Source organism: Xiphophorus couchianus, chromosome 6, assembly GCF_001444195.1.
Source record: "Xiphophorus couchianus chromosome 6, X_couchianus-1.0, whole genome shotgun sequence".
In the NCBI taxonomy this organism is placed as follows: Eukaryota; Metazoa; Chordata; class Actinopteri; order Cyprinodontiformes; family Poeciliidae; genus Xiphophorus; species Xiphophorus couchianus.
The window spans coordinates 1,230,905-1,245,778 of record NC_040233.1 but is presented as its reverse complement, the minus strand read 5'-3'; the positions used below and the strand labels follow the sequence as shown (position 1 = coordinate 1,245,778).

The following is a 14,874-nucleotide window of genomic DNA, read 5'->3' as shown; positions in this document are numbered from 1 at the left end:
ATGAGAGGATAGGGGAGTACAGTCCTTATAGTTTATGTTTTATGTCAGGAGGCGTTCAAAAGCGTGACAGCTGTGGGAAAGAAGCTGTTCCGGTGCCTGGTGGTTCTGGTCCGTAGGCTTCTGTAACGCCTCCCAGAGGGCAGGAGGGAAAAGAGTGTGTGTGCTGGGTGAGTGGAGTCCTTTGTGATTTTCCCTGCCCTTTTCAAACACCGCTTCCTGTAGATGTCCTTGATGGCAGGGAGCGGTGCCCCGGCGATATACTGGGCAGTTTTCACCACCCTCTGCAGCGCCTTCCAGTCGGAGACAGAGCAGTTCCCGTACCAAGCTGTAATACAGTTGGTGAGGATGCTCTCAATGGACTGAACATAGCTCTGTGAGACGTTCAACAAAGCTTGGGAAATCTTTTTACAGTTTAAGTCTGCTTTTCTCCACAGCTTTCTGCTGTGTTCTTTGATTCTGTTTAGTCATTAGCAGCCATTAGAAAACCTCTGCAGCTAATTACTTGCAATCAGAGAAAAGGGGGTTGAATACTTTTATACACTGCAATTTCAGTTTTTATTTGCAAAACAATCTTTGAATCATGTTTAATTTTCTTTCTACTTCACAATTGTGTACCTTGTGTTTCTGTCTCACATAAAAATTAAATGAAATATATTTATGTTTGTGGCTGTAATGTTGCAAAATACAGAAAAATTCAAGGGATCTGAGTAGTTTTGCCAGCTATTGTCTATTATTCAGCAAAGAGTTTTTAACTTATATATATATATAAATATATATAAATTATATCAATCAATCAAATTTTATTTGTATAGCACATTTCAGCACCAAGGCATTTCAAAGTGTTTTACATCATATCAAACACAGAAACACAATGCAACATAGAATCAATAATCAAAACACGACATTAAGTCAAGTTCCATCAATAAATTTGTAATTGATCACATTTCAGATACAATCCTAAACAGGTGGGTTTTTAGTTGAGTTTGCATCCATAAAAGATTTACCTGTTACACATACATATCATTTATATATCATTCATATCATTTATATATCATATAAATCATTTATATATTATATATCATATAAAAATATATATTATTAAGAATAATTAAGAGTCTTTTGTTTCATAACTTTTTTGTAACTTGTTCTATTTGGGACCTTTCTGTGTGTTGTTCATCTTGCATCATTTTGAGTCTAAGCAGCATAGTGGGCCTCCTGACATACATTTGCAGAAGTAGCTAGATAGCTCTAGTGCATTAAAAAGGCTAAATTAAAAATTATGTTTTTAGGTGATTTTTATAAGGACAGCTAAAACTCATGAGTAAAGTGTCTCTCTCTCTCTGTATATACGTATCTACACTGCCTGGCCAAAACAAAAGTCGCCACCAAAAAATGGTCACACTCTCTAATATTTTGTTGGACCGCCTTTAGCTTTGATTACAGCCCGCATTCGCTGTGGCATTGTTTCAATAAGCTTCTGCAGTGTCACAAGATTTATTTCCATCCAGTGTTGCATTAATCTTTCACCAAGATCTTGTATTGATGATGGGAGAGTCTGACCACTGCGCAAAGCCTTCTCCAGCACATCCCAAAGATTCTCAATGGGGTTAAGGTCTGGACTCTGTGGTCACCAATCCATGTGTGAAAAATTTGTCTCATGCTCCCTGAACCACTCTTTCACAATGTGAGCCCCATGAATCCTGGCATTGTCATCTTGGAATATGCCCGTTCCATTTGGGAAGACAAAATCCATTGATGGAATAACCTGGTCATTCAGTATATTCAGGTAGTCAGCTGACCTCATTCTTTGGGCACACAATGTTGCTGAACCTAGACCTGACCAACTGAAGCAACCCCAGATCATAGCACTGCCCCCACAGGCTTGTACAGTAGGCACTAGGCATGATGGGTGCATCACTTCACCTGCCTCTCTTCTTACCCTGATGCGCCCATCACTCTGGAACAGGGTAAATCTGGACTCATCAGACCACATGACCCTCTTCCATTCCTCCAGAGTCCAATCTTTATGCTCCCTAGCAAACTGAATCCATTTTTTCTGGTTAGCCTTACTGATTAGAGGTTTTCTTACGGCTACACAGCTGTTCAATCCCAACCCCTTGAGTTCCCTTCGCATTGTGCGTGTGGAAATGCTTTTGCGTTCACAATTAAACATACTCCTGAGTTCTGCTGTTGTTTTTCTTCGATTTGATTTGACCAAACGTTTAAGTAATCGCCGATCACGATCATTCAGGATTTTTTTCCGACCACATGTCTTCCTGGAAGACGATGGTTCCCCACCATCCTTCCAGTTTTTAATGATGCGTTGGACAGTTCTTAACCCAATTCTAGTAGTTTCTGCAATCTCCTTAGATGTTTTCTCTGCTTGATGCATGCCAATGATTTGACCCTTCTTAAACAGACTAACGTCTTTTCCACGACCACAGGATGTGTCTTTTGCCATGGTTGTTTAAGAAATGAGGAGTTACTCATTGCATCAGCTGGGGTTAAATAACTTGTTGCCAGCTGAAAGATAATCGCCTATGCAGTACTTATCCAATAGGAGGCTTGCACCTATTTGCTTAGTTAAATCCAGGTGGCGACTTTTTTTTGGCCAGGCAGTGTATATATATATATATATAAATAAAAATTCCCTTCTCACCCACCGCGGGTGGTTCTTATCCTCTGAGCTCGGGTCCTCTACCAGAGGCCTGGGAGCTTGAGGATTCTGCGCAGTATCTTGGCTGTGCCAAGGACTGCACATTTCTGGACTGAGATGTCTGATGTTGTTCCTGGGATCTGTTGTAGCCATTGGTCCAGTTTGGGGGTGACTGCCCCGAGGGCCCCGATGACCACAGGCACCACTGTGGTCTTCACCTTCCAGGCCCTCTCCAGTTCCTCCCTGAGGCCTGGTATTTCTCTAGTTTCTCGTGCTCCTTTTTCCTGATGTTGCAGTCGCTTGGTATTGCTACATCTACCACAACGGCTTTCCTCTGTTGTTTATCCACTACGACAATGTCTGGTTGGTTCGCCATTACCATTTTGTCTGTCTGGATCTGGAAGTCCCACAGGATCTTAGCTCTGGCGTTCTCCGCCACCTTTGGGGGTGTTTCCCACTTTGATCTCGGGGTTTCCAGTCCATATTCTGCACAGATGTTTCTGTACACTATGCCCGCAACTTGGTTATGTCGTTCCATGTACGCTTTCCCTGCCAGTATCTTGCACCCTGCTGTTATGTGCTGGACTGTCTCAGGGGCCTCCTTGAACAACCTACACCTTGGGTCTTGTCTGGTGTGGTAGATCTGGGCCTCTATTGCTCTGGTGTTTAGGGCCTGTTCCTGGGCGGCCAGGATGAGGGCCTCTGTGCTGTCCTTGAGTCCAATGGCTTTTTCCAGCCATTGGTAGGATTTACTGATATCAGCCACTTGGGTTATTTGCTGGTGGTACATCCCATGTAGGGGCTTGTCCTCCCATGATGGTATCTCTGGCACCTCAACCGCCATTCCCTGTTGTCTGAGATATTCATTGAGCACATTGTCTGTTGAGGCTTTGTCCCTGATGTATTTATGGATCTTAGTTGTTTCGTCCTGGACTGTGGTTCTCACACTCACTAGTCCTCTGCCTCCTTCCTTGCGGCTCATGTACAGTCTCAGGGTGCTGGATTTGGGATGGAACCCTCCATGCATTGTTAGTAGTTTTCTAGTCTTAATATCCGTGGCTTTTATCTCCTCCTTTGGCCAGCTAATTATTCCAGCAGGGTATCTGATTACTGGCAGGGCATAGCTGTTTATCGCACGGATTTTGTTCTTGCCATTGACCTGGCTTCTCAGGACTTGCCTTATTCGTTGGAGGAAAGTAGCTGTGGCTCCTTTCCTTGTGACCTCATCGAGGTTGCCATTTGCTTGTGGTATACTTGTAACTGTCTTCTATGTCTGCTATTGTTCCTTCTGGGAGTGAGACCCCTTCTGTGCGGATGACCTTCCCCCTCTTTGTGATCAGCCGACCACACTTCTCTAGTCCGAATGACATCCCAATGTCCGTGCTGTAGATCCTGGTGGTGTGGATCAGTGAGTCGATGTCTCGCTCACTCTTGGCATACAGCTTGATGTCATCCATGTAGAGAAGGTGACTGATGTTGGCCCCATTTTTGAGTCGGTATCCGTAGCCAGTCTCGTTGATAATTTGGCTGAGGGGGTTCAGGCCTATGCAGAACAGTAGCGGGGACAGAGCATCTCCTTGGTATATGCCACATTTGATGGACACTTCTGCAAGTGGTTTGCAGTTGGCTTCAAGGGTGGTTTTCCACAGCCTCATCGAGTTTGCAATGAAGGCTCTCAGAGTCCTGTTGATGTTATACATCTCTAAGCATTCAATGATCCAAGTATGCGGCATTGAGTCATAGGCTTTCTTGTAATCAATCCAATATATATATATATATATAGAGAGAGAGAGAGAGAGGTTTATATATATGTATATATATGTTTATATATATATATATATATATATATATATATATATATATATATATAGTCTTCTGTGGGAACCTGTCAGGACTGTATGACTCCAGCTTGCAGTGCCAAGGGGAAAGGTGGACATGTCTTCAGTTTGACTCCATGAGCAGAGGCATTTAAATGCCACTTTTCAACTGTGATTTTTGTGCAGTCTGTGTTGTGATAGTAATGAAAGAGAACTTCAGTGTGCTGACAGAGAACCTCTGATAGGAGATGTCCCAACTTGCTTAATGAGTCATTCTATAAAGTTGACAAGTTGGTCTTTATGTGCCTGTCAGACAGGTACAGCCAGCATTATTAGCTGAGGTGGAGCTGTGTGGAACAGCACTGTGGTGACAGAGAGCGGCTGAGCAGGAGAAACAGAGCTGGTCTCTGTCAGAGCTACACACACAGAACACAAGTTTCCACACGGATCAAGAAAACAGCAAAGATGGAATTTTACCCCTTAAAATGGATTATTAGCTCTTAGAACATGCTGCTGTCCTCCTTCCCAGCAGGTTAGTACCTACATTAGTACCTTAGCAGAGTCAATGAGGATTTAATGTCTGTATTTTATTATCATCTAAAATCTAAAAAGTAGCAACTGCAGACAGCAGCTGTTGAATGCAAAGAATTAGAAATGGCGTGCTCTCTCTGTGTGTATGCGCGTTCGTGTGCGGGGGTGTGTGTGTGCGTGTGTGTGTGTGTGTGTACAAAGGAGGTACAGGATTTCCTTCTATGCAGACCATCACTGTGTTTACCTGCGTGACAACAGACTGTTATGCTTAGGCAAGTGTCATGCTCTCATATAAGATTTTTTCCAACTGAAGTCACTTTGCACTTCGTTCCTCAATACTGGTGTTAAGTTCTACAGTAAACTTCATTTAGAATATATACATTTTGAAAACGTAGCCTTGTATAGTTCACTGGTGTGCTCAGAAAGCCTTCCATACAAACACAGCAACCAATGATTACATGAGACATATGTTAATAGACTGAGATGATTCAGAATGACCTGGCCAACCAGTTCTAATCTGCTGTAGTAGGATGACTGCAGGAGGCAACGACATGACAGCAGATCACCTGATCAACCTGCTCATTTCCCCCAGGGCAGTTTAGGTGGAGCAAACAGAACATTGCTCACATTGCATACAACACATGAAGTCACATGAGAAACAATGATACACATTTGTTTTTCCTAAAAAGCCATTTTGCACAACATGATGGTGCATCAACTCAGGTATGCTTTGATGAGGAAACAACATTATAACATGATATAAAACAAAAAAAGTAGATTTTACATAATACTACCCCTTTAACATTCAGAAGAAATGTAACTTTATGTCTATGTACACCCAATACTTCTTCAGATGAGATAGAATCGTCTAAATATGCTTAACATAATAGAACTGAATCCTTGGGGGGTGAGGTGTGGTGTGATAATACCTCACAGTGACAGCCTAGGAAAGAACTGCCTAAGCAGTTTGTGTCCAGAATATGTGGGGTCTGCAGAGATTTTAGTTTCCCTTTTCCTTACTGGAGGCCTATTCAAGTTCTGGATGGAAGGTCAGCCCTCATGATTCTCTCTGCAGATCTGATCCTTTGTTGCAGTTTGGACCCATCCCGTCCTGTCCTAGGAACAGGAAGTGATCCATAGTTGACAGTGTTGTTGAGAATGGTGAGGGGAGGACGTTTACCACACCAGCCAACCAGTCAATGTACCTCCTCTATGCATGCATATTTGTCAGTGTCTTAGATCAGAACAATGACTGCGGGGTTATCTGCAAACGTTAGGAGTTTCACAGTCATTTAAGTTCAGAGAGAAGAGGAGTGGGGAGAGGACACACCTCCCCAGCCTTGCCTGCGGCTGCCAGTCAGTCAGAAGGGTGACACTGCCACTGACAGCTATGAGCTGGTGAGCTGCTGGTGGAGGATGTCTGAGCTCAAAGGATTTCATGGTTTTCCAATGCTCCGTTGTTACACTGATCCAAAGGTCTTACAGGTATGAAAACTTGCAAACTATGTTTTGTGTTTCCCTTTCATTTCCAGACTGTGGACACATAACATATGTCTGTGGTTATGTCGTGAGGGAAATGACTTTAGAGAAAATGCAAATATACACAAATTAATGACCTTGCCAAAAGCATCGAATTCTCAAAGACCAGCACTGTCAGTGATACGCAGTTATAGGGAAATATTTATAGGCTCTCAAAAGCAGGTGATGTTTTCATTCCACGACAAGGAACAGGAAATGAACAACCAGTTTCACCAAAAGAAGGCTGGAATGTCACAGAGCATAACATTCTTTTTTTCTTTTAGGGAACAGTGCCAAGTATTGTTGCTAGTTATGCATGTAGTTAACTAATAAATCCTCAAACAATGTTTGAACTTCTGTTGTTGCTGATTTATATTTAAAAGGCAAACTTCATGATTAGGAAACTGAGATCTTTAAATACATCATAAAATGTTCAACCCCTAATATAACTATCAGGGGTCGTTTAGGACAAAAACTATGTTTTGTCTCTCACACACTACGAAAGACTCATACACACACACAAAATACTAAAATTGCGCATATACACAACTAAAATATCACACACACACACGCCCACACAAAGCATACAGACATACTATTCTGAATGATAGGTCTAAAATGTATGGGGGCGTGTGTGTGCGTGGGTGTGTGTGTGTGTGTGTTGGTGAAGTAACACGAGGCTGAATGAATGGGAATGAGGCTTGTATTTGTCTGCGTGAGAGACTCATCTTTTGTATGTGTGAAAGTTGTCACAGAAGAGGCGGGGCATAATTTGGAGCTCAGATCGCAGATGCGTTGATATCATAGTGAAGTTAGCTTCTACTTGAATATTGGTGCTCCACGGTGTAAGCGGCGTTTAATTCAAGGTTGATCCGATTTATGAACTCTAAATTCGGCCAGCCGTTCTCCACCTCTCCTTCCTCAAGCGCTCGGAGGTTCACTTACTTAGAGTGAATCAAAAATGACATCTATTTTTCTCAATCAGGTCAGGTATTTATTCTAATTTGATTGAGCAAAATCTAATCTTCTGCCTAAACTGATTACATTTTTGTGACATTATCAGTCACAAAAACGTTAATATTAGTATTTTTCATCCAAAAAAAAAGGTCTTAGGACAAAAAAATGTTTTCTGAGAGAGTGTATTGAATAAATGTTACAAACTTGGATTTCTGTAAATTGAATAAAAAACACTAATAAGGGTAAGTGCATGTGAATTGAACATTACTTCTTCATTGTGTAAAATTCTCTGTCTCTTTTCTGTCCTGATGGAATCTCTCCACCTGCTCATCATTCATTGATCCAGATTCTCAGGAAACCGATCCACGTGTGAGAACAAGTCATGCATTTTGATGCTTATGTTGCTCCACAGTTCTGAAAGTTGACCTGATTGAGCAAAACCAATGTGTATTTGGTGTAATTATTGATATCAACTGATATGTAAGGCTTATATTGTGATACATTCTTCAGACTTATAGCCCAAACTGATTTTTCTGTTACTTTTCTCTCATATGACCTCAATGCTTTCTGCTTTTTTTTCAATCCAGGCGAGGAACCTCCTATCTTCTAAAAGCCTCGACTGTTCATTTGTGGAGAGTTTGGTGAAAGAACAGGAGCCTTGGGTTTTAGAGACCATGTCTGACGGAGCGCTTCCCTCTACATCAGTCACCTTCACACGAGGCTGTAAAGCCAGAGCAAGTCTACCTGCAGCACGTTCCAGCTGTCAAACAAAAGACAAGCTACCAGGTAGATAGAAACAAACACGCACTCAACTGCACATTAAGGCAACACATATCATTAATGTAGGTGACAGCAGTTGATGTTCCTGAACATGGTGTTCATTTTCTCCCACTAAGCTTGTGCTTCTTCACGCTGTCATACAGGATAGAAAACAGTGACATTTCAAACTCCTTAAAAGGTTTCTGAAATGATTGTACGTTTTCCTTATATAGTACAGAACATCTTCAAGGAAGGAAGAATTGTTTTTATACATTAAAAAGCAGAAAAGAAAGCCTGACATTTTCTGCATTTTGACCTGTTTTCCACCACTGGGGAACCTGATACCTGCTGTGAGCTGCATGGGTCAAGGTTTCTATAACATGTTTTTGCTGAATGTCTCTTCAAGTTGAAAGGACTGCTAAGCTTTGCAGACCTACAACAAGGGTTCAGTTGCATATCAATTATGATACAGCCAGATACCACTGATTACAGAATGCCAGTTGATAAAAAGTTGAAGAAAGCAGCAGATTGTATCAAGTCTTTATTTTGATGCATTCACTCATCCTGAGCCAGCATGCTGTGGAGGAATCACTCTCTTAACGGGAAAAAAACAAGTTTAGGATGAGTCAACCTGGCCCAGAATAAGTGACCTAGATAAACCTTTGCCACCATAGAGTAACATATGTATTACTAAATTAGAAGGAGATGGAGGGAGTGTTTTATCCTGCATTTGATGAAATGTATTTTGAACCTAAAATCACATTTTCAATTTTTTTCTGTTTATTTGTATATAGTTTATTCTTCTCTACACCAGGGTTTACAAGCCAATACTTCTCCTGCTGTGAAGTTCTGTTAAGTTCTGCCTGTGTGTGTCAGGTGTGCTTTTCCTGCAGTATGAGGGGGAGACAAAGCAGGTCATGATTTCAACTGAAGTCAGCAGCCATGACACCGTGCAGGCTCTGTTTGTCACTGCCTTTCCCCATCAGCTCACCATGAAGATGCTGCAGCCTCCAAACATGGCCATCTGCATCAAGGACACCAAGCGTAACATGTACTATGACCTGGAGGACCTCAGGTGAGGGGCTGTTGAAGCAGACCTTTGGTATATCTAAAAAAAATATTGGAAACACACGTCTTACCTGAACTAAGAAAAAAGACTCGGACTGTTGCTCAGTAATCCAAAGTTCTCTTTTCAAATAAGTTTACATTTCCTGTGGAAATCAAGGTCATTCGGTCTGGAGGAAGAGTGGAGAGGTACGGAGCCCTCTGAGGGACATGAGGAATGTTTTTTCTTTTGCATTCCCTTGCAATATTGTATTGATCTGTTCATGTGACATAACTGAATGCTATAAGCCTTTCTTACGGTGGCCACCATACTTTCTGCCTTAATATAAGGTTTTTGTAAGGTTTTTCCATGTATGTTAATATATTGTTGTGAAATATCTGAAGTTTTATATCTTTTTCTTGAAATATACCACACACCTATGATATAAATGGAAACTTTCCATAAGAAGGAAAGAAATAAAAACTACATCCAAACTATTTGGACTATTTCTGAGTTGTTGATTGTGTCTCTATTGTGTTGGTCTGAATGGTTTCAAGGTTTGTTAAACCATTCATTAAACTATGCAGTTCAATCTCAACCTTACACAAACAGACGTAAACATGCAGTGAATAAATTGATTTTCAATCAGTTTGTTTGTACCAAAGAGTTAAGAATAAACACGTTTTCACTTTAAATGTGTATATATTTGAAATTTTAATTAACATTTGTGACTGTGTACAAAATAGACCAGCAAATATTGCAGTAAGCATATTGCAAGGGAACGCAAAACTTATTTCGAGGGAACGCAAAAGAAAAAAGTTTCCCCATGTCTCCTACAGAGCTCCATAGAGAGGAACTCCAGAGTGAAGTTTCCAGTCAGTGATGGTTTGTCATCTGCTGGTTCTGGTCCACTGGGTTTTCTGAAGTCCACAGTCGATGTAGAATCTACCAGGACATTCTAGAGCACTTTATGCTTCCCTCTGAATGCAGATGCTGATTTTATTTTCCAGCAAAACTTGGCACCAGCCCACACTGCTAGAGGTACCAGAAGCTGCTTCAGTGATTCTGGTGTTCCTGTTCTTCATTGACCAGCAAACTGGCCTGACCTTTAACCCCACAGACAATCTGTGGGGTGCAAAAAGAGCCATAACCAAGTACTGAGTGCAGAGAAATGAACAGCTTTTTCAGCAGCCTGATATTTGTGTTCAAATTACACATTTTTGTTGATCATATGGAAGATTTTAATTTTCTAACAAACGTGAGGTTTCCAATATCTGTAAGCCATATTCATCAACATTACAAGAAATTAAAACTTGAAATATTTAATAAGTGAGTTTCACTTTTTCAAATGAGTGAAAACACATTAAACTTTTTTGAAATATTCTAATGTTTTGAGGTGCACCTGTACTATGCACTAACACAAATCTACATCTGTCTGTCTGCAAGAAAAAACACCAAATTATTTTGTTCAAAAGTTTTTAAAGTTTTGCATCTATTTACTTCATTCACTTCTGACCCCCCTTGCTGTTGCTTCCAGAGACATAACACCAAATTCCTGTCTGAAAGCGTATCATAAAGACCCTGTCCATGTGTTCTGCCCCTCTACCAGACCTGCCAACTCTGAAGGAATGGTAAGTCAAAGAATAACATTCCTGAAGAAATATAGAAGGAGTCTGCAGCCTGGTGTGTGCTTTTTGGACCAGAGCAAAGGTTCTGCCCAGTGGAATTCTCTGCCTCAATTAATTGTTGTGACCAGCTACAAATATTTATTTTTTATTTCTCCATAGTGTTAACTTTCAACTTCTGTAATCTTTTAGTAGATTTGGTTGATATGGCATAATATCAGATACTTTATTTAATTTATTTTGTTTGCTGAGGGGGAACGTTGTACATTAATAAATGTCATTTGTGTATCTTCAACAACACAAATGTAAATTCAGCCGTCTTCAGTAAAATGAATAAAATCATTTGATAGCAATGATTTTAGCTGATTAACATTTCAAGGACTTAATTACTTTATGAAGAAGCTCATGATGAAATGACTTCTTACTACACTGTAAAAAGAAATTAGTTCAGCCAACTTAATCGAATTGTTTCAACTGGTAGCAAGCAATTAAATTAAGTTTATCCAACCTAATTTATTAAGCTTCACCAACTCAAGATATGTCTATCCAACTAAATTTACCAATTTTTCAACTTTCTGAGTTAATTAACTGATTAGGACATAAAGCAATATTTACCTTTTTCATGGTATTCAAATTTTCTGAGCGATTTTGGATTTCTCTCATTATTATTTCACTTTTCTGAAATGAGTGGCAAAAAATATTGGACTTTTTTTCTGATATTTAATTTCTGTTAGATGTACTTGTTGTACCCTATTTTAATTTTGCTCCTGTCTCACTCAAAGACTGAGAAGCTGAGCAGCTCTTTCCTGAAAAATCTGCTGGGACTTTATTTCACCTCATGTTGCAGAGATATAAGAGGAAAGACGGGTTCAACCAGAGCAAACAGCAAACTGTAGTCCAGTTGCCTGTGTGCCGAGTAGCACCAAATATGTCACCTTGCTATGAGTAATAATTCTTCTCAGGTTTAAAATTACAAGAAATGATTTCTTCCACTCTGAGTGTCAGAACATTCCTCTGTAGATCTGAAATCCCTACATCCCTCCCTAAAAACAGACATGCCATGCTATTAGCTTCCCATTCAAATTATGTTTTACTTCTCAGTTGCTACACCAGCTTAATTATTATAATGCTATTCTCATGCACACATCTTTCACTGACTTGTGAGGAATGTACAGTAAATTATTTGCCTAGTTATTGCCTTCCTTTGCAATTCTGCTTGAAAAAAATTCTCGCGTACAGCACAGTCTGGGCTTTCTCCCATCTACTTGGATTCCTTCTACGGGGTCATTTTTCTGCTATAATGCAAGAGCGCAGATTTTCAGTCTGAAAACAGGATTCCATGTCTTTTGTTCTCAAAACTCGTAATGCTTGTACTCAAAACATCTCCTCAGACTTAGTCTCTGCTCGGACTCTCTGTTCTGCTTTCTTCGGTTGCCTGGAGTGAAAAAACATTTCTGTGTGACTTATTTGCCTGTATAAGATAAAAGTAGATAAATAGTCAGCAATATCATAGAATCAGTTGATGCTGGCATTAACTATGAAGCTGTTTTAAGTGTTAACTTAAGGGAGACAAACTACCTAAAAATCTTTCCATACATGATCTGAACACACTGATCCTATGTAGTGAGGGGGGTTGGTGGTGCCCATCTCCAGCAGTCATCAGATGAGAGGCAGAGTTCACCCTGGACAGGTCACCAGTCCATCACAGAGCCCTGAAAGCTAACAATGAATAAAATGTATGAGAGACAAATGGTAGATTAACAAGGGGAATAAATTCTGTCCAATTATTTTTAAATGAAATCATGTTTATTAAGCACTTAGTGTTGGAAACACACCAGTTTTTACTGTTGATAGAAATGTGGCCAGCTGCTCAGTGTAAAAAAAATAAAAATCCTTCCACCATGAAGACGATGTCTTTAGATTTTCTAATTCCTGATCCCTGGTTTCCTCTTTCATCTTAATTTGCTTAGACAGCAAAAATATGTTGAAGATAAAAACAACGATGAACGAGTTATAACAACAGCCTCACAATATCAAAGTCTCTTTGGGATACTGAGCTTAATTAAAACCATTTTAGGAAGAAAACTATATTAAGTCGCAACAAACAGAACCTCCATGCAGTTATAACATGAAGCTGAATGATTGTTAAAGTAATAATAAAAGTCACAATAAAATTGATAAAATAACTATTTCTGAAACCAACGTTAGTTTGTTTAAATATGTACTGCACTGTTTATAATTAAACAAAGATAATTAGCATTTTTAAGCAAACTTACCACCAGCTAGCAACATGTTAGCAGCCTTCGTCTCTTCGGTTCCTTTCGTGACCCACATTTCATTTCCATCCGGTTCTTGTCCTGTTGTGTTACTGTCTAACTTGGACTAGGACGTCACCAGCTTCAATTTACCAAAACTACTAACTATTATCAAGGCCCTCTCTACTTTTAAAGCTGTGCTGGTTCTGTTGGACCTCAGTGCAGCTTTTGACACTGTTGACCATGACATATTACTGAATCGACTGGAGAGCTGGGCCGGACTCTCCGGTCCAGCACTCAACTGGTTTGAGTCTTACATAAAGAACAGGGATTTCTTTGTTTCAACAGGAAACTTTTCATGAAAGAGGTCAAAGGTCACATGTGGGGTACCCCAAGGTTCAATCCTAGGACCCCTCTTATTCAATATTTATATGCTCCCACTAGCTCAGGTTATAACAGGAAATAATATTAGCTACCATAACTATGCAGATGACACACAGCTCTACATTACGATGTCACCAGGTGACCTTTGACCCCATCCAATCACTGAACAGATGCTTAGAACAGATAAATGTGTGGATGTGCCAAAACTTTCTCCAGCTGAACAGAAACAAAACTGAAGATATTATTTTTGGACCTGAAGAGGAACGATCTAGAGTTATAGATCTAGAGTTATAGATCTAGAGTTATAGATCTAGAGTCAATGCACAGCTTCAGTTATTACAACTAAAAACCAGCAATCAGGCCCGAAACCTGGGAGTAGTGATGGACTCTGTCCTGAACCTCCAGAGCCACATAAAGACAGTTACAAAGTCAACCATCTATCACCTGAAGAACATTCCAGGATTAGAGGACTAATGTCTCAGCAAGATCTGCCTAACAAATCAATCCTCCAGCTGCAGCTGATCCATAATGCTGCTGCTGACGTTCTCACTAAAACCAGGAAGATGGAGCACATCACCCAGTTCTCCAGTCCCTCCACTGGCTCCCTGTAGCTCAAAGAACAGACTTTAAAATACTGTTGTTAGTTTATAAATCACTGAACGGCTTAGCACCACAATACATTAAAGATCTGCTGTTGTTGTATCAACCTTCCAGACCTCTCAGGTTCTGGTTCTGGTTCTGGTCTGCATCCCCAGAACCAGAACCAAACATGGAGAAGCAGCTTTCAGTTTCTATGCACCACAACAACAAACTTCCAGAAAACTGTAAAACAGCTGAAACACTGACTTCCTTTAAATCTAGACTAAAAACCCACGTGTTTAGAATTGGATAGAAACATAATCATGAAACATTAATCAATAACCTGATGTGCAAAATATAATGTTGTTGACTGTGTTCTATGACTTTGTAATTTTGTGTTTTTATGATGTAAAGCACTTTGAAATGCCTTATTGCTGAAAGGTGCTGTATAAATCAAATTTGATTGACTGATTGATTGATTGGTTGGTTGCTTGGTTGGTTGAATATTATGCGAGTAAAAATTGCGAATTTGAACAGTATTTCTTCTCCTGCCCGGCTTCTCAGTGATGCTGTTCTTATTTTTATGGCACTTTTCAAAAACATTGAAAGTGTGCATTACCGCCACCATCTGGTCTGGAGTGTGAACTGGAGCTAATGCTGCTCACTAATTGATCTTACATCATACATCTAAAAATGGTTTGGGTAAAGACAGCTTCTGTATTTTAGTGACAAAACTGAAAACACCAGA

At 40.1% G+C, this 14,874-nt stretch overlaps 1 protein-coding gene across 7 annotated transcripts in view; it reads left to right on the top strand.

The window, feature by feature from the left end:
* The first annotated feature begins 4,815 nt into the window (after window positions 1-4,815).
* LOC114146227 (sickle tail protein homolog) overlaps window positions 4,816-14,874 on the top strand; it is a 44,600-nt gene continuing 34,541 nt past the window's right edge. For 6 of the 7 annotated variants that reach the window (XM_028020109.1, XM_028020110.1, XM_028020112.1 and 3 more), the window contains exons 1-4: window positions 6,406-6,489; window positions 8,067-8,265; window positions 9,115-9,313; window positions 10,821-10,914. In XM_028020109.1, coding sequence (XP_027875910.1) covers window positions 6,421-6,489; window positions 8,067-8,265; window positions 9,115-9,313; window positions 10,821-10,914 — 561 coding nt within the window. In that variant the 5' untranslated portion in view covers window positions 6,406-6,420. Of the gene's footprint in view, window positions 5,006-6,405; window positions 6,490-8,066; window positions 8,266-9,114; window positions 9,314-10,820; window positions 10,915-14,874 lie in introns of those variants that run through there. The other variant, XM_028020114.1, reaches the window with a different exon arrangement.